The sequence below is a fragment of the Acipenser ruthenus genome, chromosome 30, assembly GCF_902713425.1.
Source record: "Acipenser ruthenus chromosome 30, fAciRut3.2 maternal haplotype, whole genome shotgun sequence".
NCBI lineage: Eukaryota > Metazoa > Chordata > Actinopteri > Acipenseriformes > Acipenseridae > Acipenser > Acipenser ruthenus.
Window position 1 is genome coordinate 12811772 of NC_081218.1, and position 26499 is coordinate 12838270.

At 41.0% G+C, this 26499-nt stretch overlaps 1 protein-coding gene across 1 annotated transcript; it reads right to left on the reverse strand.

Annotated features, from left to right (window-relative positions):
- Positions 1 to 554: 554 nt before the first annotated feature.
- On the reverse strand, positions 555 to 26217 carry LOC117435515 (immunoglobulin-like and fibronectin type III domain-containing protein 1). The gene is made up of 25 exons (XM_059004556.1): positions 26152 to 26217; positions 21577 to 21668; positions 20587 to 20640; positions 19022 to 19144; positions 17522 to 17661; positions 17295 to 17394; positions 16575 to 16613; positions 16083 to 16128; positions 15652 to 15829; positions 14932 to 15045; positions 14123 to 14291; positions 13282 to 13554; positions 11539 to 12531; positions 9900 to 10024; positions 9444 to 9585; positions 8753 to 9049; positions 7996 to 8295; positions 7632 to 7805; positions 7237 to 7365; positions 6584 to 6886; positions 5663 to 5751; positions 5222 to 5414; positions 4571 to 4864; positions 3222 to 3548; positions 555 to 2227 (listed from the first exon to the last, which is right to left on the reverse strand). The coding sequence occupies exons 2-25, from the start codon at positions 21617 to 21619 to the stop codon at positions 2223 to 2225; spliced, it is 4650 nt and encodes a 1549-aa protein (XP_058860539.1). The 5' UTR covers positions 21620 to 21668; positions 26152 to 26217; the 3' UTR covers positions 555 to 2222.
- Between the last annotated feature and the right edge of the window lie 282 nt (positions 26218 to 26499).

Consider the following 26499-nt stretch of genomic DNA (forward strand, 5'->3'; position numbering starts at 1 on the left):
CTTGATCATTAAATATTGACACACTATCTAAACTGGTGGACCTAAACGCTGTCACAGTTTCAATCATTAAAATATCATGTGTATTTACTAGACTTACATGTACTGGCTGTGTGGTCCAGTGGTTAAAGAAAAGTGCTTGTAACCAGGAGGTCCCCGGTTCAAATCCCACCCCAGACACTGACTCATTGTGTGACCTTAAGCAAGTCACTTAACCTCCTTGTGCTCTGTCTTTCAGGTGAGACATAGTTGTAAGTGACTCTGCAGCTGATGCATAGTTCACACACCCTAGTCTCTGTAAGTTGCCTTGGATAAAGGCGTCTGCTAAATAATAATACTGATGGTTTTCCTAAAGACACTCAAATTACACTTTTAACCCTCGGCAGTACAAGGGACATATGTATCCCACAAATAAGAAATTATGCTAACTTTATTATTTTTGGAACGAGGTGCATGAAACGTCAAAGGGGGCATCCACTGTTTACAAATAGAACAGGCACAGTTTTCTTTATTTTAATATTTTTTTTGTAAACTTTGAATCAAGACACATGATGCAATTTGCACTGATAAGTCATCGATGTACTGTCGTTTAATTCATCAACATCCAAGTTTAACAATCAGAAGCGTCACTCCAGATGTCAGGCACTGCACAAAAACAGAAAACAGGGATGCAATCTGATGGAATCTATTCTAGATCAACTGCTCCTAAAAATAAATAAAATTACATGCATTAATAAATTAAATACGTAAAAAGGTGAGCAAAATATTGTACACAACACAATTAATTTCAAAAGAAATTCATTCTGATATTATATGAAAACTCAAAGCATATTTAAAAATATTTGTTTGCAATTTCCGCTATAGTGGTTAAATCAGCACTTTCTTTTTTTTTAATTTAGTGTGTCCAATTATAATTTTTCCTCCGATTTTCTCCCAGTTTGGAATGCTCAGTCGCTTTTCTCCTCACCGCAGCAATTCCCCACATGGCTTAGGAAACACGACGATTCAGTTGGCGTCCTCCGATCCCACAACCAAGCCAGCTTCCTGTTTCACCCAGGAACTCGAAAGCGGATGTTAGCGAGCTACTGACCTCTGGAGGACAAAGGCCAGCCCTGCAGGTGTCCGCTCGGAGCACACTGGGCGGCTGCCAGCAGTGTTTGCTGTAGAACGATGAGGAGAACCAGTCCCTGCAGGTTTTACCTCCCTAACCCACGGGAGCGCCAGAGCCAATGCGACGCTCGCTTCGGAGTCCCCAGCGAAGACGTGAACCTGCGTTGTATGATTCACCCTGCGCACCACATGGCTGTGCTTCTACCAGGTGAGCCAGTCGGGGACCCCTAAATCAGCACTTTACATGTATGTTTTGATGGGTATGTAACAAAAGGTAAAGACAATCATACCAGGTGTTTAAAATTTGAAGCAAAAGACACATTTGTTTTCTAGATACCATGGCTCAGCCCAGAGACTTGCTTGTGGTGCCCCTGGTTTACTATTCACCTACCTGGAGCCCCAAACGCCACCTCCACTACTGAAGCCAGCAGTGCAAATAGCCAAAAGTGTCCACAGAGAGTACAGTGGAAACATATGCATAGAACTGAACTTGCATGTGCCAAGGTACAGTGTCAGACTCAGGTTTAGTTCTGGTATCTAGTCAGATTAAGAACCTGTTAACTTTATTCCTTGTGAGTCAAAAAGGTAAAACCTGAAAAAATCCATAAATGGTTCATGATCATTGTAGATCTCCAAATTATTCTCATTTTGCACAATTTATGTGCACATTTTCATAAATGTAAAGTTAAAAAAATACAATTTAGTCATGCATTTAATGCTAGAAAGCAACTGCAGTAAGGCACGCAGATTTTGTATAGTCTCTTGCAAGAGATTTCCTGTATGCACGAAATACCTAACTATTGAGAACTCATCAGCTTGTAAATACTTCATCATATACTTATCATGCACAGATGGTGCCAATTGAAATCTGTCTCATCTGCAACCAAACTTCACACGCCTCCAACACATGCATGGCTAATTCATAATTTTATTACATTGTACATACAGTATCACACATGAGCAAGTGTTAAAATATATACATAAATCATTTGCATTTAGTTGATTACTTCTTTCTACAGAAAACTCAAGCTTTGCAGGAATTTCGGGAAATGGTATAGTTAGAAAAGAGAGCGCAGAAAGGAAGCAGACCAGTTCTCTACCGTACTGCTGCAGTTTTATTCTGAAAGAAGAGAAGAAAACGATACAGTTAGGATATAGGTAGCGGATACATGTCATTGCATTTGAGGGCTGTTTCGGCAAGAATATGTTTTAATGCACTGTTAGAAACATTATGGTAAAGTAAAGAAAAGCAAGATTTATTTTCTCATTTTAACCTGTGTAAGAACATAAATAACAGGTTAAATCATGCCAATGTGTGCTCTCATTAATTTGATATTAATACCAGGAATTCTTTGCTATAGCGGTCTGATTTTTTTTTTTCATTCCCTCAATGATGATGCACGTTTTCAAATCAATTAAACAAGGTGTTCATGTTGTTTGCCTTAAAATATCTTTCATAGAAACAAACATCAAACAAGAAAACATATAAATAGTAGGTGCGTCAGGTAGCAAGCTTGTGCACAGAATAATGTGTTGTAAAATGAAACTATACAACAAAATAAATATGTATGTATTTTTGTATTATAAATTGCCGGGAGATACATTATCATTACAAACCATTTATTTTAAGGACTGAAGAATCTATTTTAGATGCATATTTTTAAGGAGCGCTTGTTTAAGTTGCAGTGATGTCTGACACTGTAAGGTGCAGTTAGTGTGCCTTGTGTGAAGCTGGTTGGTGGTCAGGTTTTTCTACAGTGAAGTTGCCTGTGACAGTAATTCAAGTGTTTCTACAGTAAAGTCACCTACAAGTCTACAGCTATGGCCAAAGTTTTGCATTACCTAGAATTATAGGATTACCAGAAGCCATAATAGTAGTACAGTATTTCATGTTAGATTTTGAAATGTCGCATTTTTCAATTATTGTCAGTTTTTCGTTAAGTATGTGGAAAACTACAAAGCGGTGTGTAATTCAATATGTTAACATACCATTATTCAGCAGGTTTCATTCGACTTTATGAAGCAAAATGTGTTAATTCTATAGGGTGATGCAAAACATTTGGCCATAGCTGTAGTTTTTAATGTGAAGTAAGATGTAAGTATGGTGAAGTTACCTGTAACGTTGAGTCTGGTGGTGCACTCAGCTCTGCCCATGCAATTCTCAGCTATGGCGCTGTATTCGCCACTGTCTTTGGGGCTGACGTTGGTGATAAGCATGGAGCAGACTCCACAGATGTTTGAAGTGTAGTACTGCGCGTTCTCCATGATGCTGATGTTGTTGCGATACCAGGTGACAATTGGTGCTGGGTTGCCCTTCACGGCACAGCTCATGTTGCACGGGTACCCACGCGGCACTGTGTGGTTCTTCAGCCGTACGGTAAACTTTGGGGCCTGCCTTGGATCAGTCTGCTTGTAGTTGGGCATCTTCACTGTAAATTTTTCTGAAATCAAGCAAGACAAAAAAACTGTGGTTGCCTAGAATAGTTTATGGGTCGGCAGCATGTATGACAGATGTTTCAGTATGTCATACCCTGCTGTTAATTTATTCATTAGTATTTTTACTTTAATTAAATTGAACTTTAGTGACTCCAGTCGAATGCAAAGAAGAAAGGATGCTGGCAGGCTATTTGTTACTTGGCTACACGTCCAGTACGCTTGGGTTATTCATCTTTTCTTAGGATTAAAATGATATCTAATAACTTATCATCACTTACCCTTATTACATAGCTGATTGGAAGCCTTGTTTTTACGTTTCAGTCCCATTGATCTCCTTGTTACTGTGGCAGGGTGTATTGACTAATCAGATGTTAAAGCATATGTCTGCAAAATGCTGTGATAATCATTTTGTCAGATGATACCCTACCAGATTAAAGTATATACTGTAATACCTTTGTGCTGGGCTGGGGGATCTCTACTGGATAAAGGAGACTTTCTCTAAACTTTGACATTCCCTTTTTCTACAGACTGCATGCGAGCGATCAAAGAGGAAGTTCGCTTTTGACTTGATGCTAGATGGTACCTTTACTAGGGATGCACAATTAAGTTGTTTGGGGTATAGGGAGAAAAAATACTGTTTATCCAACTGAATATAGTATGGGGGAGCAGACTTCTTATAGCAGTTTGAGGTTTTTCCTTTGGGGAATTTCTTGCAGAGCATATTCTGAGGAGATCTGCAAATGATTTGCTGATGCTCCATAAACCTTGTGACTTATATGATTGGCTGTAGGTGAAGGTACAGAATGGTTGCTTGTCTATCGCAAGCATACAGGAATAACTGTCAATTTGCTACTCACATCTTTTACTGATGTACTGTCAAAACCTAATGCACAGAAGTTCAGGTAAACTGCACAAGGAAGCAGCAGAAGCATCGCAAACGTAGTCTAAATACAACTTCTTAGTTTAGAGGACTGACGTTTCAAGTTGACGTTGAAAAAAGACACTTGATTTGTTATTAAGTCCTGACCTTTTTGCTTGGTGATGCCCCAGGCCGGGGAGTCGGAGGCTTTGCTGATGCCCATGTCGTTCTTGGCGAAGACCCTGAAGTAATACTGGCGGCCGCTCACGATGACCGCTGTGAACTTGTTGTTGAAGATGTTGTCTGCCACCGTGTGCCAGGACGGTTTGCTGGAATCCCGCTTCATCACCAGGTAGTGCAGCCTCTCATCCCGCTTTTCATCTGGAGAGGGCTCCCAGGATATTGTCACCGTGCCCGGGACCTTCTCATCCAGCTCAACCGGACCTGGAGGCTTTGGGTCGTCTACATAAAACACAGAGCAATGCTTTAACACTCTCCTGCATGGCTACACCATCAACCAGATCCACACAGAGACTGCGACTTTGACTGGCTCTGCGTACAATAATTCCATTGCATACAGTGATGACCCTAAGTATTGTATCTACTCAGTTATCCTTAATGATGACCTGCTCACTAGTGCCTTTTTGTTGAAAATCTGTTGGTGCTTTGCTTGTTTCATTTACTTGAAAGTGGGATATGTACAATTTAAGTGCATCATTAAAATATCACAGTAGCACTGCTTCCTGGTGTCTAGTTGCTTTTTGTGTAACAAGTAAAACATGTAACGGTAGTGATTGTTACAGCAGGGTGTTGCAGTACCTGTAACGCAAATCTCAAAGCTGAAGCACTCCTGGCCGAAGTAGTTCTTAACCATGATGGTGTAGACCCCTGAGTCGGAGCGCTCGGATGTGGGGATCAGGAGCTGGGACAGTCCATCTGCGTTGGTGATCGTGGCTCGCTTGGACAAGGAAGAGCCATCTTTCAGCCAGATCACGTCTGGAATCGGGGAGGCCTGTGGGACACACCAGCGTACATCACCACTTCAAATCTCCTGCAATTTAAGCCATTTAAGCCAGACCTCCAAATTTTAAGGAAAGGATGAGCATGCACTGCACTTCATTTTGTGGTCAGATTCCAGGAATGGGATGTACAGTAAGTTGACATGTAGATGAATTGAAAATGTGGTCCCCATCGCAGTATTCTTTGCATGCTTGTCCCGTGCCAGGCTAAGCATGTGTTCTGTTGTGTGCGGTGCCTCACCTCGAAGTTAATGTTAACCCGAATAGTGTTGCCTGCCTTTACCGCCATGAAGCTCTTGAGGCTGGATTCATTGTGGAAGCACGGTCTCACTGAAAGAGGCAGACAGAGAGAGACTCACAAGGGCACCTGATAGAGAATTCTCCTAATTATTGAAACAAATAAGCTGATATTCCATCTAAAAAGACTTTGATCTGCCCTGTGAGCTTATGGGGTACCCTGGGGATCCGAACTACAACTACACCCTATGATCTTCTAGGGGGATAGTCTCTGAGATTTATTTGCATTTACTTAAAGCCTCTTACAAGTCTTTGGCCTTAACTGCTTTATGGGAAAGAGATTTGGCTATAGTTGATAGACCAATTGATTGGGAAGCAGTTTGGGACAACATATTTGGAGCTTCAAAAAACCCTAATCACTGGTTAATTAATTTCAAGATTTGCCATAGATCTTATTTAACCCCCTGTAGAAGCTTCCTTATGGATATTATTCTGAACCCATACTGTGTGGCGCTGCTCTCTTGGTGTACCTGGTACCTTATTACATGTTTTATGGCATATATAATATAGTGCATGTTATTCGGTTCTGTATGCCAATCCTGAAGAACAAATTTTATGTTAAAAAAAAAATAAGCTGATATTCGCTGGGCATTGTACCAGTTTAATAGCTAATATTCAGAGTACAAAATTGAATATAGAATAAATAGTAACATTCAGGAAAAAGGGATGGAATTTCACAGGAGATAGAGTACCTGGCTGGTTAAGATATAAAGGCGAGTGAATTGCTCTGCCACTTTCCATTGTAATTAATTCTATTGCAGCTTATGAGTGTTCTTGGCTACTGGAAATAATAAACCTTGTTTGACCTTGTTAAATACAGGAATTCATGTCTTGATTGTGTGTGTGTGTGTGAATCCACACTCACCTGGTGGTGGCATAGCAAGGATGTAGTTATCCAGTTCTTTGGGCTCCCCTAGCCCTCCGTCATTGACACCAATCACCCGCACAAAGTACATCTGCATGGACTTGAGCCCCTTGAGGGTGTATGAGGTGGTGTTGGTGGGAGACGAGTTGTAACGCAGCCAGGTGCCACTGTCCTCAGGCTTCACTTCCACATAGTAGCCCTTAGCCTCATCGCCCTCATCGGTGCTGGGCTTGGTCCAGGACAGAGACAGGGTGCTGTATGTCGAGTCGGTCACTTTGAAGTCTTTCACCGTGCCTGGTGGCTCTGAAACCAAGTACACACAAACTGCTGTTCAGGGCTCTTATACTACACATTTTAAATAGCTTTCAAATTTGTATATACTTTTGTTATTATTTTTGCCTTTCAGCAGTTAGAACTAAAAATATAGTGATTTCCTGGAGAACATCCCCTAACACCACTGTGGTATCTGGGATGTGATTAAAATCAGTTTTTACTGCCAAGTTTTCTTAAATGATGAACTTCGAAGGTAACATAAGGTAAAATAGAGCAACCTTACTTTCCAGTTTAACGGTCAGAAAGTGTTTAAAAAAGACATAGTTACTACGCTGGGGTTATTGATTATAGGAGCTGGAAAGTAGTCTATTGATACTTACTCATGGGGTCCCGGGCAAAGGCAAAGTCAGAGGGGACGCTGGGCTCGCCCGTCCCAGAGACATTGACCGCTGCCACGCGGAACTCATACTGCAACCCTTCCACAACATCAATCACTGTGTGCTTCAAGCCTGCAATACAGACCCAAAGTAGCCTTTTGTTGTAGTACCACAGTACATTATACACAGTTGCACAATGTTGATAGTTAACTGTACACATACGCTATACTGTGTTAGAACCCTTAACTAATTGGTGCATGAAAATCGTGTCTACTATATTTTATCAGTTGCATGGTAGATGGTGACATGTTTTTATGAATTCAAGATATTTTGGAGTGTGCAGTTCTCTCTTTCTCTATACTGATGTTGTGCAGTGACCACAGTACATTATCAGTGACCTTTAATGGGCTCATCTGTGGCAGCTGACCAGATGCTGCTCCCCTTTTTCCGCTTTTCCAGGATGTAGCAAGCAATTCGGGAGCCTCCGGTGTTGTGCGGGGGAGACCAGGACAGAGTGATAGATTTGCAAGAGGTAGCAACTACCTTCGGTGGGGCAGGAGGTCCGGGGAAGGCTAAGAGAGAGACGATAAAAGCATTAGTGTTCCCTAGCATTGATATCTTTACTGACAGACAGGAGCTAATTCTTAACAGAAAATACAAAACTAATTGCAGTTGTTGTTTGAAATATGGATGAACATATTCTAGGTCATCATACCCGGGGAGCACAGTGTGACTGGGACCCTTGCAGGCGGATAGACTCACCTTTGGTCCCGGCAGTGATGTCGTCAGTCTCCAGGACATCGCTGATCCCCTCAGTGCTGGTGGCCTGAATTCGGAAGCAGTATTTCTTGCCGTGCTCCACCTTGTCTGTGGCGAAGGTGGTCGTGTCACCAGGGACTTCGCCCATCTTCATCCAGGTGTTGCGTCCCACCTGCTGCCTCTCCAGGGTATACTTCTCAATGGGTTTCCCACCGTTGTCCCGAGGGGGCCGCCATTTGATCTCGATGCGATTAGCGGAGCTGTCCAGCACTTCCACTGGGCCCTGGGGGGGCGAAGGCTTGTCTGAAAGAGAGGCAAATGTCTTCTAATTTAAGATTTTCTAACACAGTCCTGTGAGGTGTAACATCTTGTTTTGGTTCCAGGGGACAACCTGCGCTCCTTCAGTTGTGCACCAGCACTGTCACAGACAAACAAAATGCTTGCAGATATTAATTTAGTTTCTTATGGGCTTTCCAATGGAGTACAGTGCGGGACATTTGATTGTTTTATCAGCCCTTTATTTTCCAGCCGATACATTCACTTGTAAAGTATCTGTCCAGTATCTCTGTCCAAAACAAACCACTTGAAAGTTTTTAAGAGACCTTGAATTATATAACCGAGCACTTTGTTTCTGGTTTTGTAAAATTAGCAAGTGTTTTTCTCCTTGTAGGCAGGAGTAAACACAAAATATGGCCTTTGTACTTTCTGTATTAAGTCAAATTGAAGATCCTTTGAACAGTGTCCTGGATGCAGCCCTTACCTAGGACAATGAGCTTAGTGACAGCCTCAATGGTGCCACTTTCATTCTTCAGCTTGAGTCTGAGCTCGCCGGAGTCCTTGCGCTGGCACTTGCCGATGAGCAGGCGGGTGTGGTTGGGCCCCTTCTCCACGACTGTGCGGTTGTCTTCTGACAGCTCGTCTGCGTCCTTGTACCAGGACACCTTGATGGGTGGCCGGCCCCCAAAAGGCACCTTGATCACAGCATTTTGCCCCGCCTTCACCACCAGGGGCTCCTTTGCCAGTCGAGCCAGCTCTTCCATGTCAATCTCCGGAGGGTCTGAAGGGCAACAAGAAACCAAACCATACCAGTCCCATTTATAAAACATCCTTCATGAACAAGCAGTCCAGGGCGTTTTAAAAACCAACACACTCTAGATGTCAAGATAATCAAAATATCAACTGTTTCTGCCTTCATCCATTCTGACTATTTATAATTTAAGAGCACAGATGCAAGGGAGAGACTATTAAATATTCTTACTGCCTTAGTTTTTTAAATTAGATCGGCCAAACTACAGAGTCAAAATGTCTGGTTTATGGGTCATACAAACACTCATACATGCAATCATTTGACTCCACGATCTTGACAATAAGCTTCACAGTATATACAATATATAAAACATGTTATCCAGCACACATAATAATGTAAGAGATAGATAGGTAGGCTGACATACCTGCCACAACGACATGTGATTCAGTTTTGTGTCCCTCAGCCTCAAAGCGATACTTTCCAGCGTCTGAGTCTTGGACGTTAGAGAAGACCAGCTTGTGGGCGGAGCCGTCTTTACAGATGGTCAACCCTTCACAGGACTGCAGCTGGACACACACACACACACACACACACACACACACAAACACAAAGACGGTCAGTTTCCATTTTAAACAAATAACTGGGTTGTGATGCCCTTTTTACCAATCCCTGTTTTATGATATTTCTGCAATGGTTCTACTGTAGTTTGATATTAGAAACAAATGAACAAAACCCAATATTGGAAAGACAGAACCATCCAAAAACTTGTAACATCTAAAAAAAAGGTAAACAGAAGGTGCAGAATAAACTTTAAAATAAATGTTATTAAAGCTTGTTTTAATTGTGAAGCTTACTGCTTCATTATCAGGTTAGGACTTACTTTCACACCATCTTTAAACCAAGTACCATCTGACTCTGCATTGCTCAAAGTACAAGCCAGCTCGGCTGAGTGGCCCTTTCGAGCTTGGATATCAAAAAGACCTCTGGTGAAATGGGCCACCGGCTCTATAGATCAAGGGAAAACTACAATTAGAAATGATTTCTGGCAAAAAGTGCTTGCTTAAACCATCAAGCAATCTACCTCCTCAGGAGAGGAGGAGTGGGAGTGGGGTCGCATAGAAAGGCGCCACTCTTGACCAGAGGGTTGTGGGTTCAATCCCCAGTGGGGGACACTGCTGTTGTACCCTTGAGCAAGGTACTTTACCTAGATTGCTCCAGTAAAAAAAAAACCCAACTGTATAAATGGGTAATTGTATGTAAAAAATAATGTGAAATAATGTATAATGTGATATGTTGTAACAATTGTAAATCGCCCTGGATAAGGGAGTCTGCTAAGAAATAAATAACCAGAAGTTCTGTTAACATAAATTTTTGACCAATAGCACCCACTTGTGCCATGACTCCGCCCACTCCTGATTGGTCCTGCCCACGTTTGAATCAGAGCCGTGCACATGTCAATCATTGGTAAAGCTATGATTTTGGTACGGTAATTTTTTGTACATTTCACGGGCGAAGTGTGGCAAAGAACCAAGAATTCATGGAAAGGTCACCAAATAACGTAGTTTTAACGGAGAGTCAGTAAGGGGGGCGTGACTATGACTAAAGAGACAGTTCTGTAAAATGTAAAAGTTTTTTTTTTTTTTTTTTTAAAGACAGAACATTTTTGGTCACAGTTGAGGGTCTCCAACCATGTGCAAAAAGTATTTTTTGGAAAGGCGTACAGCCTTTACAGATCGTCAAACCTTTCATCTGTCATTCTAAAATACCTAAAATATCTCACATACCCGCATCTCTCTAAATAATGTTTGAAATTCTCCCTTTCCGGTTTGTGTTGCTTGAGAGGACGGGTGTACCAACGACGTCACTTTTTATTGTTTAAACCTCTTGTATAGAGGTACAAGCACATCTTCTTAAATGTAAATGTATCCAGTTTTGTGAATGCAGTCTGTATTTAAAGCATGAACAACAGTTGCAACCACTTTGCGCAGTCAAAAGGGCTGCGACGCAATGCGTCCTTCATACAGCAAATAGTAAATCCGCACATCTTTTCCACGATTCTGAAACAAACAGCATGTTGTAAAGAAAGCCTCTGTAAGTTGGTAAACTTCTGTTCTCCAATGCATTTGTTCTTCTGCCTTTACAGCTCACTCACATGTTGTTTGGATTTTAGCTGTCACTCATTTACATGCTTGTTCACTCAGCTATCTTCACTGACCTCCATAGCTACACATAAGTGCTGCATGCATACACAACCAAACAATTTACAGAAATGGAATGACCCATTTATTGTATTACTTGCATAAGCAGAGTTACAAAAAAGTGAAATCCAATAAAGATAAGTGTAATACAGCAAAATCTGTAGCAGAAAAGCAACCCCAATTGAGTTTCCCTAACCTATGCTTGTTTTTAACACTTGCAGCAACTCACTAAAACAAAGTAGCATTCCCGTACATGAAGTGTCTCTATAAACCCTTAAAAGATTTCTCAAATCAGTTTCCATGCAGCAGTGGCATCCATACCGGTGATGGTATCTTCAATCAGTGGGCCGCGTCCTGCTCGCCTGTTTTTCCTGTTCTGGTCATCTGAAGGTCTGCTGCCATCCAGGCCTGATCCATCCTTTCCTCCTGATCCAGAGCCTCCAGACCCCCCAAGACCACCCTGGCCTGTCCCATCTCCAGATAACCCAGATCCATCCAGCCCAGAGCCTGTTCCATCCACACCTAAACCTCCAGCTCCTCCTTTGCCAAGGCCTGAACCATCACCCATCCCGCTCCTGGCATTTGCACCTGAGCCATCCCCAAGGCCTCCTAGCCCCCCCTGCCCACCCTTGCCTCCAAGGCCACCCTGTCCATCTCCTAGCCCCCCCTGTCCACCCTTGCCTCCAAGGCCACCCTTTCCATCTCCTAGCCCACCCTTCCCTCCAAGGCTGCCCTGTCCATCTCCTAGCCCGCCCTGTCCATCTCCTAGCCCCACTTGTCCACCCTTGCCTCCAAGGCCACCCTGTCCATCTCCTAGCCCCACTTGTCCACCCTTGCCTCCAAGGCCACCCTGTCCATCTCCTAGCCCCCCCTGTCCACCCTTGACTCCAAGGCCATCCTTTCCATCTCCTAGCCTCCCCTGCCCACCCTTGCCTCCAAGGCCACCCTGTCCATCTCCTAACCCCGCCTGTCCTCCTTTCCCACCCCCCATTCCTCCTTTCCCATCCCCCATTTCTCCTTTCCCATCTCCCATTCCTCCTTGACCACCTTGCCCGTCTCCTAAACCCCCTTCGCCACCCATCCCAGCACCCCCCTTTCTCAATCCGCCACTGCCATCTAGTCCATCTGTGCTATTCTGGCCCCCAGACCCTAACCCTGCACCATCACCAGACCCAGACCCATCCCCGAGAGACTTCAAGAAGTTATTAAGGTTCCCATCGACTGGCTGGTTCGTAAGCCCTGCATTTATATCAATCGCCTGGCCTTTTTTTGGCTTCTTCTTGCCTTGGATACTCGGGTCCACGCTTTCTTCAGCTTAACCAGTGAAGGGTTGGAGTGAGCGCAGCAGCAGATGGAGGGAGAGGAAGGAGAGGGAAAAAAGGAAGATTAAATGGTGGTTGATAAAGGCAAGTGTATGGGAGTGAAAATGGTGTTATGTTCTTGGACATCGAAAGGACAGATATTTTTTCTGATGTCACTTCCTCAGCTAGCCTCTTTGTACTTATCATTTATAAGATTAACATAAAAAGGTGCAAACTGCTCTTTAAAGACCATTAAGGAGGCAGTTTGGTCTGTCATGTTTAGCTGTACAACTTCACTTGGTAAACCATTCTATGCAATATTCATCTGAAAATCTGAATCAGGAAATACAGAATGGTGGATATGTATGCTTAACAGAAATGTGATGTATGGGTATAGAGATAAGGAACGGGGTTTGGCAAGTGCAAGGATTTACAACAAATATGAAGTGTCTGAGAAATGAGGTAAGCATATGCACTTACGCTATATGAAAAGAACCAAATACAAAATCTGAAGTTCAGTAAAACCAAAAACCAAGGAGCAATTTGTCACGTCTTTAAGGAAAGCCAAATGTCCATGAGGATCAATTTGTGTGTGGTTGGCTTGCAGGTGGCAGCAGAGGTTTTGTGACCTGTACAAGCATTAACTAATAGCCTCAATAACACTACTGTACTGAGGAAGTGGTCTTAAACAGTAGTCTAGGAATTTTGAAGGAATTTCAAAGGCAAACAGTACAATAAAAAAGCAGAATGGTTGCCAACTTACTTTCCACCAGGAGCCAGGCGCTAGAGGAACGAATGCCAGCCGCCACTGAGTAGATACCCTTGTCTACAGGCATGACGTCCTTCACCACCATCCTGTGAGTGAGCTTGTCCTCCGACACTGCAAACTGAAACTTCTCCCCTGCCTCGAGGGGCTTGTTCTTGAACATCCAGACCAGTCTGGGGAGGGGGTGGGTGATAATGCACTCAAACATGACGTCATCACGCTCTTTGCACTTCACCTCCTTCAGAGGACTCGCAAAGTTCACAGGTATAACTGCAAGCAAATTAAAAAGAGTACTGTTTCACCATCACCCTTTTTTACCTGTATATAAATGATTGGAAAATACCATTCTTATACCATAACAATAGCAGTTTATTGATATGAATAAAACTCAGCGATACCCTTAGCCGATCACAGCATTACCATCAATTGTAACGCAGTCAAAGGATTACAAAAATAAGCATCTTGGTCTTTATGGAACAAAGACCTTATAACTCAATACACCAGATTAGCTTTCCCTGCAAGTGTCTTCAGTGCCACCTACTGGATATTGAGGGATTTGATTTGCTATGTCAAAACTGGCTCATTTTACTAAGCTACATTTTCACACTGTACAGTTGTAATGTTTCAAAAGGTTATTTAGTTGTAGAGACAAGTCTAAACAGGGTTTGGTCCCTACTGTTTTGGATTAATGATTTCTAAAGAAGGCACTAGTTTTGACACTAACCGAAATGTTCACTTTCTTACGGTTTTAATTCTGATTGAGCATTTTGAAGTTATGACTGATTTGTCTTTTGCTTCGATGTCAGAAGGCTGCTATGTGGAGGGAAGCTCTGCTTACACTTTGTCGGCAGGTCAGTGGAGAAGACATTGGTATCCTCCACGTCCACCTGGTATAACCCTGCATCTTCTGGCATTAGGCTGTTGATAGAGAAGATGTACTTTTTGCCCCACCTTTTCAGGTTGTGCTTCATCTCCATATCGGTGCTGAAAGGAATCATGACCCCATCCTGTAAAAAAGAGCACCTATAAGACCCCGACATAGCCTGGGCATGAGGCAACTATTGAGTCAAACGGAGCATGGACATCAGGCTGTATCAGTGTGCTAGATTATACAGCAACCAGACACAGCTCTCCTATCATTTTCTATAGAGGTCAGCTGTGCTGTTATTACTCAATAACGGAACAGCGAGGCTGAGTGATTACGCGAATTGAGGACACCTGTTCCAAATCCACTGCTTACTTATTAAACACGTCCAATGGATGCTTGAGTCCATCCTTTAAAAAGTTGACAATTTCAAGGGACTACAATGCTAGTTTCACGCCAACAAAGGTACATAAACAGACAACTTTAAATAGCCTCCGGGTGTCATGCTTTTTCATGCTCCAGTTCTATTCTTGCCTTGGAACATGCCACAGCAATGCTATTACCTCTAAATATAGCACAGGTGATATGTATCAGTGTAGCAGCTTTGAGGGACACTGTAGAGTCACATTCAAAAATATCATCTAGCACAATTAAGCAACTGTTATTTATACAAAGTGCCGTACAGACCAGCAGTAGAGTCTATGATTTGCTGCAGCACCGATTCAGGCCAAGTTGAAAGATGTACAGACCCCTCAATAGCAATGCAGGTGCACCAAACTCACCTTGTACAGAAATATCCTGCTGTTGAGATCTTTGAGCTCCATCTCAATTTCAAACTCCGCCGAGCCTTCACTGGTTACTTGGATATGTCTTAGGTTACTGATGGCATCAATGTACTTGGTGAGTTAGAGGGAGAGAGGGGATGAGGAAGGGAGAACATGTGTGATTACGTTAGAGATTGATACAGGAAAGAAAGGTTAGTGAATGAGTGATGACATGAAGGTAAAACCCAGGTCTTATATGAACTGGTTTCTTACAACTGGTTCCACTGACCAATTAGCACTAATTATCTAAGGTAACATTAGGTAGTCTTAGATTAGTGCTACTCAGGTTCTGTATGTCTGATTCAATGTATGATTCAAGGCTACTGTATAATATTGAACCTTACCATTGGGACCGGCAATGGGAACTTACTGTTGTCTTAGTGGCTTATTCCCCCCCCCAAAAAAGTAAAAGAATAGTTTTAATCTTTTTGGTATACCAATAACTGCGCTAACTAATATGTTTGGTACAGTTCTTCAATACATGTAAATTGCACCAGAGAGTATACATTATTCCAAGAAAGAAAGAAAGAAAGAAAGAAAGAAAGAAAGAAAGAAAGAAAGAATAAGGATATTGTAAACTAGAGGATAGGGGATGCTTTATGAACAACACGTTTCTCTGTGTAGACTTCTCTCTGTAAGCTCTGCGTACAGCAGGCAGCTGGGGGAGCTCTCTAGTACCTTGGCCTGCTCTTCCTCTCTCTCCTTCTTCATCTGTGTCAGTTTTTTGAGCATGCCGCGGAAGTCTGTGTAGCCGTACTCCATGCAGATCCGCTCGTAGTCCTTCTTATCTGCACTCATCAGGAGCTCCCACATCTTTTCCTCTGACATCTTCTCCTGTTTGACCCTGGCACCAGTCCTGCAAATAGGAATAGAACGAGGCTGGCTGACCAGGGCTAAAGGGTGCAACACAATGCATTGTTAAAACCTGGATTGTAGAACATCTCAAACCTAGAAAGCACCCTACTTTCACCGCAAGCTATCTATCTGAGTCACAATTTACTGAAGGGGTATTGTACCTATAATGGGTTTTTAATGTCATCAATACTGTATTTTGTGATTGAATCCACCACTAACAGATACATGACATCATGTGACCACAGTCAACTTACCTTTTCTTCAACAGCTTTCTGAACTCTGTAGGGTCCTTGCTTCCATCTGAAAAAAAGTGTAGTTTTACTGATCATTTGACATAGTAGTTTTTAAATGAATTAATCTGTGTCCATGAAAAGTATTCATTAGTGGGTTTTACACTGACTATGGTAACCTACTCTAGATATCATTATTATTATTTATTTCTTAGTAGACGCCCTTATCCAGGGCAACTTACAGTCGTCAACAAAAACACACAATCACAGAACAAGTAATAATACAATTAAGAGCAAGATAAATACAATGGCTTTGGTTCTAATTATAAGGCTAACCTGTTTTTTGTTGTTGTATTTTATATAGGACATTGAGATCCCAAGGCATAAAAAGGGTGTTTTTAAAATGAATATTTTGTCTTGTCGTTTCATAATTTTGTACCATTTTTACTATGGCAGAGATTTATGGAAATGTTGTTTATAATAATGCACGCTGTTTCTCCAACCAATCCTAATCACCTTTATTAGTCTTGGGTTTAGACTTCTTCTTAAGCCCAACTGAAAGAAAGAAAGAAAGAAAGAAAGAAAGAAAGAAAGAAAGAAAGAGGTGAGATGAGGTAAAGCAGCAGTTTCTCTGTGTAATATAGCAGTGTCCCTCTAATAGTTAATATACACTGCTGTGCAAAAGTCTTAGACACATTCAGGAGTTACAGCATATATCGATGTTATGAGCATCAACAATTTACTCAAAGCCTCCACTAGTGTTTTCCACTATTATAACAACTTTGACTGTTATTAATACAGCTTAGTTTGGGTGAGAAGAAACCAAGCTTGTCATTTAGCAATCTGTAATTCACATTGATCAGAATCTTCAAACAGCTCAAAGTAAACTATACATGAGCAGCTAATATTAAGTGTTTTTTTTTCTTTATAATGTGTATGTGACATGATATATATATATATATATCTGTTAAGCTGCTTTAACTTGAGTTTAGGAACTGCTCTTTAGTTACATTTGCCTGCCATAGATACAGTACATGTAATTAAGCGTTTCAAAAGTTAGATCTGATCATCTAGTTTTGATCTAGCCTACATTACAAATGTCTATGGCAGGTAACCAGAACAGAATAGCAGATCCTGCACTCACGCTAATGCAGACTTATCAAACACACGCATGCTTTTTTTATACAGGCGTGACTGTGATGTTAAAAGGGTTTCCTTTCACTCAGGTCCACTTACGTTCAATAATAATCAGCGTCACAGAGCACACCGCCTCTCCGTACTCATTGCTGGCATAGCATCTATAGGTATCGGCATCGTCTCCGTTAGCTTTGATCACCTGTTGAGCAGTTAAAGACCAGGTCATTAAAAACCACGGGAATGATCTATCAGTCTGGAGCTGCGAATGGTAATAGTGCTTTTAAGCATTGTTAGGTTTCATTTATTATGTATGGCTATTCTCTTACCTGTAAACAGTACTCATTCAGGGCTTTGTCGTAAGTGAATTTGAACTTTTTAGGGTCATCCATATCTCCCTTAGCCCTCCTCCAGGTCACCTCAGGCTTGGGTTCCCCACTGGGCACTGCTTTAAATGTGGCTGTTTTACCTTTGAAAGAGGAGAGGGACACAGACAAGTCACTGCAAGAAATAAAGCCTAGCTCTAAGAGATACTTTGCAGTTAGCATTGGAAGGGTAACCAGGCCTTCAAAACACGTGGAAAGAAACAACTCAAACATTTAATCTAGGGGCTCAGAATTGGAATTATAATTATTATTTTTTTTTTGTCCTTTAAGAAAAACAAAATGTGCTAATGACATTTTGAAGGAAATAGCTTTGAGAATGTAGCTTTCACCCCTGTTTATTAAACAAGAGGCCCCGAGGCAGAGTTGGCTACATCCTGAAGTGAGGACACAGTGGTTTTTCTTGTTTGTTGTATTTACAGTACATGTATAACAATGGCGACAGATGACGTCCATTAATAATGTGGTAAAAGATATCTTGGGGCTTTTCAATGACAATACATCTCTCAAGCTTCTGTCTCCTGATTTATGATGTCATCCAACATATCACAAACATCTCTCTTGCAGATGTTCACATTTAGACCTGCTGCTCCTGGGATTTACCCATCGACACAATGATTAAGAAAAGCGAATAGCTGATTTAACACCTGTGGTGTCATTATTTAAAAGGCACCCCAACTGTGACTCTCATTTGAATGTATATTAATGTGTCACATGGCCCGGAATGGTTCACTACAACCACGGGGATGTCAGCACTATACCTCATCCATCTTGTTGGCTTATTTTTTGTCACATGGTGTTGTTGGCTTACTTACTTCAGCATTATTGCTGAAAACAGAATCTTTCTGATTCTATGCCTTCTGGAGGAGATATGTCTATCTATTTTCTTTACAGTGCTTTGTGATGTAAACTGTGCTAAGGCCAGTCTATCTATATCTGTCTTTCTACATGTATATGTATCTATGTAAAAATACACACACAAGCATGTATTGAAACCCAGCCAAGACAGTAAAAAGTGATCTCATGTCTATCAATTTAGCTTTCAAAGTGCACATTATAAGTGACACCTATATCTACTTTATTACACACAGGTGCACAGCTCTGTCTATAGTAATCTGCAATGTAAATACCTATCAAGGGGGAAATCTGAGAATGTGCTGTAAGACTGCACTTCTGCACAGTACATAGAGTACTCAATGCATACAGTGTTACACAGAACACTAAGGCATGTGCCATTTGATGACTGCTATGCACACTTCTTAAAGCTGCAGGGATAGACATTATGTGTATGTTTGTATTAAATGAATGCATTGTGGTTATAATTGAGGAACGTATCCTTCCAGAACAATGTCTTGTATACAGTTACTCAGAGCTGAGCCTTCGCATCACACCCCATTGTCAGCTAGCCCCACTACCTGGAGGTTTTAGATCAATCACTCATCTTACCTTCTTGTATTGTTAAGGGGATGGGTTTGCGCTCAAAGTCCGGCGTGCTGCATCCTTTGGGGATATCTTCAGTGAACTGAGTTATCATCACCCCGGCTGTTTTGGATTTCCTTTTAGTGCCAGCTAGAAGAATTAAAAAACATGGTCCGAATAATCATTAAAAAAAATTGACATGCATACAAATATATATATATATATATATATATATATATATATATATATATATATATATATATATATATATATATATATATATACTGCAAATATAGTTACATGTGCATTAATCTATTTTTGAAAGTCTCATCAGTGAATACCATTCTCATATTTTAATTTTGTAGCTTCCTAACATTTCTCTTATTTTATTTGGCATCTTTTTTTTTAATAGTATTTTTATAACTAATAAAAAACAAAAGCCCAACCTTTTTCTACACTATTACATGAAGAGGCAGAGGTCAACAGTTGAAAGGTCACAATATCACATGATTTCACAAGAAACAAAACAGCATGTGCCTTAAAGCAAGATGGCAGTCAGTTGCATTGAGCAAGAACGAGAACAAAGCCACAACATCTGCAAAACTTGGAACCATTTGTAAAATTTGAAAATGTTAGTAACGTTTTCTATGTCAGCAATGTACAGTATGCCAATGTAGGTGGTCATGTGACATGCCCACCAGACCTTCTAACCTGTGTGAGAGTGGCACTATTTAGCAACAGATATTGGTAAGCCAAAGGATCTCAGTGACTTCACAAGGGACATGATTGTGGGCATCCATACAAGCAGTTTGTCCCTCAACGCAGTGGCTGCATTGACCAACGTGTCCATCAAGACTACCAGGTGTCAATGTTTGCAGAAAACGACCACCAGAAAGCAAAATTCAAGTCACAAGCAGGTATAAACAGACGAAGCCTGCAGAGCAATGTATTGTGATAAGTAGCAGTTATACTGCAGTGGCCCAAATCAGTAAGATCTTCAATCTTGGAGAAGTAACACCTGAATCTGGTTTGAATAATGTGCAGGTCAGTGGCCAGTCAGTGTATAATGTGTTCTTTCCATTTCATCATATTTTGCCAGTGAGATCAGGTGGTTTATTAAAATGAATGTGTTAGTACAGGAACATTATATGACAAGTGCATAGTGGACTATTTTTTTTTTTAATTTCAATTTTTTGATTATTAAAATCCAGCACCTTAACAAAAATAAAGGAAAGACCAAACAACTTGTCATATAATAACTATAACTTGAGGACTCGTCAAGGGTACTTGGAGACAACCATCACTCTCGCTAGCATGAAAATGTTGACTTTCTTTCTCATTTAATCCACTCAGAAGACTGTCTCCTGGTACACTCAGTATGCCCTGTGGTTATCGCTCAATTCACTGACTCATTAACCACAATGAAAACATTTCATGTGTTAGTATATTGGTTCTTGACAGTTTAAAAAAAACACACACACACACAAAGAAGTATAAAATAAAACATCATGACATTACAGTATCTTCATGTTTCATCGCTACAGAAGCAATGAATTGATTCAGTCTGGCACTTTTATACACTTGCCACCTACCTCTAGCCTTCCTGGGGCCGCTTGCTTGTGAATTCAATATTGTGACATGGCCTTCTGAGCATAGCAAGTAAAGCATGGTTTAAGCACGTGGAAAGAAGCATGAGAAAAGCAGTTAAACATGGCAAAAGCATGGTATGGCATTGACAAGCAGGGAACTCAAGAAGGTAGTATTTTGACAGCATATTCTTGCAGTATTATTATTGTTTAAATTACCCTGACCCCCCTACCCATCTCAGACACACCCTTGTTTAAAGGTTAGGTCTAAAGCAGTGACATAACAATGGCTTTTTAAAACTCCCCATATTGTTAGAATTAGCAACACTGTGACAGACACAAGATCTTTTTTCAAGAACCACACTACAGCAAAATAAAGAGTTGCTGATTTCTGCTGGCACCAATCAATCTCCAGGGTCCAGTCTGGAGAACTCACGATATTAAAAGGGTACATGTTAAGTAAACTCTAAGCCATTAGTTTGATTATTATTCACTCAAGGTCATTTCAGCTGCAGAACACAAGCTTCACAATCTCTCCTCTGTGAACTAAACAAAAATAGGGTGCTGACGGGTGCCTGCAACAACAAGCTCAGTGACAGTGCTAAGCAATACTAAACTAGTATATACAAAATAGTATTTTTGTTACATTTTGGAAAAGGGCTACAGAGTGTAACACGCTCAATTGGATTGAGATCAGGGATTTTAGTGGTAGACGCATGATGTCAGTTCCAGCGCCACAGCCATCGCCATCAGGCCACTTGATGTGCTACGATTGCTGAAGTAAACTGTGACATTCGAAACCAGGAGAACATGCCCCACACGGGTTGACAGGTCCTGATAAAGTGGCCATCGTGTATAGATTTGAAAATAAGTCATTTATAAGGGAATTCATTTGTAAACAATAATAATAATAATAATAATAATAATAATAATAATAATAATAATAATAATGATAATAATAATAATAATAATAATACAAAAGTCATGTTTTCTTACCCTCCCCGGAGGCGGTTCCATTTGTCACTTTTGATGTCTTCATTTTGATTCAGCTGTTCTGGACACTCAGTGGATAGATTATTCTTCAGGAGCTGGGGGTTATACAACTGTGCTTTATTAAAACCCATTCCCAGGCATTGCAACTCTAGGCTTGTTTATTGAGACAGAGGGTGTACAGTCGGTTAATAGCTACTGTAAACCTGCACCAGTAATAAACCAGTAAATATGGGTACCCAGTTTCCAACTCCTGCTGATTACCAGCTCACCTGTCAGTTAACATTGCCCTGTGAATGCAGCTTGATAGTGTGTGTCACTTTCATCTCAGTTTTACCCTTAATGGCCAGTAGGTGGAAGCAAAGGTATTTTATTTGCAGCACTGAAACATGATTCAGTGCATCTAAGACACCACAGCGTTGGCCCCATTCACAAAGTATTATTGCAAAAACCTTAAGCCAGTATCATATTTGAAGAGATCCCTCAGACACCTTGGCTGTTTGTTGCCTGTTTAGGTTTCTGTAATACTATCATCTTAGATTTGTGATACGTGGAAGAAAAAATGTTTACCCTGCTGACCCTTTATTGAGGCCACCTCTCTTTAAACAATAAGTGTAAGTAGAGTTTGGTCTAAGATGTGTATACCAGCAGTAATTTGGTAGAACGCTAATGCAGCTGTATTATATATCGGTCACCCAAGAACAGTGAACTGGAGACAAATCAAGAAACAGCTACTGCCCATTTCAGGGCCGGGTAATCCCTGAAAATACAGTATGCCGTTGGGAACCCATTAGATCAGTGGTTTGCAATTTCACTTTATTTATTTAGCAGACGCCTTTATCCAAGGCAAATTACAGAGACTAGGGTGTGTGAACTATGCATCAGCTGCAGAGTCACTTACAACTACGTCTCACCCGAAAGATGGAGCACAAGGAGGTTAAGTGACTTGCTCAGGGTCACACAATGAGTCAGTGGCTTTAGAATTACTGTTTGTTTTATTTCATACTGCACATCACAAACAAAAATATACAAAACAATTAAAAACAAAGCATTTATATCATACTGTAATCATATACACGCATTGCACAATTACACAAAGCAAATTAAATAAAAATTTTATTTTAGCCAAAAAGGTGTTCACTTGTGGCAGCAATGCACTAGCAAAAGTCGCAGGACAGTGACGTCAGCTCCCTAGGAACAAGCCTCTTATATTGGGAATGGATTCTTTCAATGCAGCGGGTTTGTGCATTTGAGAAAGGAGAGGAAGACTCTGAAATTAATTGGAGACTTAAGTTGATAAGAAGCAATTACCCTCCGCAGTACGAATTAAAATGGTGTGCTGCTTTTTATATGAAAAATGGGAAAAAGCGGGTTGCATAGAGGATTTCTATTGGACCCTGACGCTTCCGATAAAACAAGGGAGTGGTTGTATAGTATTTGTTATTAGCCCATTTGTTTTTCTATGGGTCTCTCGCTATATCGCAGTCCTCGATATATAGGGGATTTCTATTGGACCCTGACACCCGCGATATATCATGTGGGTGGTCTAATAATTATAATGTTGTACATGGTGTATGGTAAAGAACAGAAAACTCCAAATGTATTCATATCCTAAATACATCAGAGTGTGCTGCAAGCTCCTTCAGGTATGGATATCTCAGGTGTTGGTTCCTCACACCCATCTCAATCTGGCCTACAGTGTGGCTTGCAGAATAAAATGTCAATTGGCGATGAAAGTTAATGACAATTTGTCTTCCCCTCCACTCTGTGAATGACATGAATCTGTTGGCCTGCCTCACCCACCTCTGAATTGAGGCAATATGTCTACTGAAAGAATCCAATGCTGACATGTTTTGAGTAAACTCTGGACTTGCTGAGGTCTCCACTAAATCCTCTGTGCTGTTTGGAGCAGGAGACATTGGATTCCTTTGGGACGGGAGCCAGAACGAGAGAACATCAAAATATAGACCTCAAAACAATGACAGGAAGCACCAACTACCAAAAATAACAAAAACATATGTAATTACTGGTGTTACAATGTTTATACACTCCTTACATATGTACTTAAAAAGTAACTACAGTTTACATAAATAAGAGCATGAGTTATTACCATGTAATTACACTATGAATATAACATTTTAAAAAATGGGTAATATTTATTAATTTCTTTTTTTTTTAATTCAACCCAATTTTTTTACACTTTACAAAAAATATAGTTTCAAATCTAATAGTATTATATAGAACTGTATAGGATGCTAAGCATAAAACGTGGTGTAATTGTAACAGAAAACATGTTTAATATTTAACATTACAATTGCTACAGGATTCAATGCAATAGGACAATCTTTGCATTGAAACATTTATAGTTCTACCAATGAAACAAACAAACTGAACGGACTCCTCCGAGAATTCTATGCTGCAGTGAGAAAGTCAGACGGACAGTTCTATGCAAAAAAAAAAAAAAGTTATGGTCTTCAAAAGCATTACTTTCTTGACTGATTCATAAAACAAAGATAGACTGCAGACCTTGGTTCATAGTGGGAAACCAAAGGCCCCTCGGGAAGAACTATAGTTGCCTCCTGCGGTTTCGGGCAGTATAGTCCCCTATCATGAGGATCATTACAGTCCCTTGTCATGAGGATCAGTTCATTTTATATCAGCACCTATATAACATTGTACCTCAAGGAACACATTTGCGCATCACTGCAGTATGTGGGAATTGGAAAGCATTGTGCAACATGCCACCCCATGTAATGTACATATTCCTACATTATCTACAATTCACTTACGCCACTGAGTCTCTCAACACCTCACTGCTGGAGTAGCCTCACCGATATAGGAGACCAGACAGAGGGCGAGCCCATGGAATCTGATCCATCACTGCAGAGTAACTATCCATTTCAGAGAGGAAAATCTGTTGATCCCCCCTGGCTGGGTCACATGTTTGGTCAAATGTGGTTAAAAATAAGGTCAAGGCGTGTACTCCTTCTCACGACGCCAACACGAAATTAGCTGTCAATTGCCTGGATTTAGTTTTACTCTTCAGTATCCATGCCTGTCAGCCCACACCTGTTTTATGCACCAGCATAAAAGGAAATTGCCAGGCCACCTTTGAAACCGGAGCCATGCATGATTGCATAGCTACACCATAACAACATGTAAAAGATGATGCTAACAGCATTGTAACAGCAAGATTAACATAGCAGCAGAATGTATGTTTCAGATTCTTAATGCACCTGCAAAAATGATCACTTGATTGACAGATATATCCTTGTAACCAAATCACCAACATCAAGCAGACATTGGACTAAGGAGGTAACGCCCACATTCATGTCAGCTTACAATCAGTGTCAGCTACCAATAGTACTCAAGCCAGGCACATTTAAACCTACCTCTCCTTGCAGTCTGTGTAGTGCAGTTGTGTTTATCTCCCCTACCTCTACCGCATTACCGGCCTCGCCAGGGGGGTTGGCAATCAAACGGTCAGTCAAAATTGTGAGGCATCACTAAGTGCCCATGAAAGAAAAGGCAAGCACCAAAAACATACATAAATTTTATTTTATTCAGAAAAGTTTGATTCCATATTACCTCATGTTGAAAAAGTACCAAATGATGGTTGTTCTCTTTTATTTCGTTTTTGCATTTTTGTTTTGCTTTCCTGAGCAACGCAACTGCAGTGGCTAAATTAATTTGCTAGATGCTTGCAGGCTGTACTGTGATGCTATTGTTATTATTATTATTTATTTCTTAGCAGACGCCCTTATCCAGGGCGACTTACAATTGTTACAAGGTATCACATTATTTCACATTATACAGATATCACATTATTTTTACATACAATTACCCATTTATACAGTTGGGTTTTTACTGGAGCAGTCTAGGTAAAGTACCTTGCTCAAGGGTACAACAGCAGTGTCCCCCACTGGGGATTGAACCCACGACCCTCCGGTCAAGAGTCCAGAGCCCTAATCACTACTCCACACTGCTGCCCTTATTATATTGTTATGAACTGTTTTGGATTCTTTAAGTTCAAGTTAGAGTCTCTGCTCTATGTACTCTGCTAGGAGAGTAGAAGGGAGCATGCTGGTCAACGACACTGGAAGTGAAAGCACACCATGTCACACATCTTTAAAAAATGTTGTAAATGTGCCCAGAATATAGACTGCTCTACATGCATTTGGAAGTTACTAATCAAGAGAAGATGATGGCTGCAAGCGATTATCACATCCTCAATAGTAATGGACAACAACCCAAAGTCTAAAGGTTGTGTGCAAGATATTATTATTTCCATATAACAAAGGGTTTAGACTGTAATTACACTGCAAAAAGGAGACCTGAACTGGGTTCTGTTTTCATGCAAAGATGTTAAGGCTCCTTGGCCTCCATTGACCAACCCAGGAGCAGCATGTCATTCACATGTCAAGCAAATTTAAATAACTTAAATAAAAATATCTTTTAGAAATGTGTCCCACAGAAAAAGTTTATCAAGGAAATTGCTTATTTCCACTTTAAAGGTTTATCTGCTAATTCTGCCCCAGCACTGCCATATAAAGGAAGGAGGCGAGAGAGAGAGACACTTACCTGCTTCAGCTCTGGCTTCTCTCAGTCCCAGCTCCCCCTGCTCAGCTGCTGACAGGCTCTGATATCTGAGTGCTACCACCTAGTTTTACTAGCTAATAAATCCTGGCAAGATGAGGGGGGGGGGGGGGGGGGATACTATAGCCCGCCCCTCCAGAACATGCCCTCTGTACCTCAGCTTCCGAAAAGCTCCATTGCCTCCATTCCGGTATTTTACATCATTGGAGTACACATAGAAACATTTTGAACCAGCATAATACCAGTGTATTTCCTTTCAGAGAGCACAATCATTAGCTGCCCTTCATTATTACCATCAATGGCACTATTACTGTACAGTGGTAGGATTCTGTC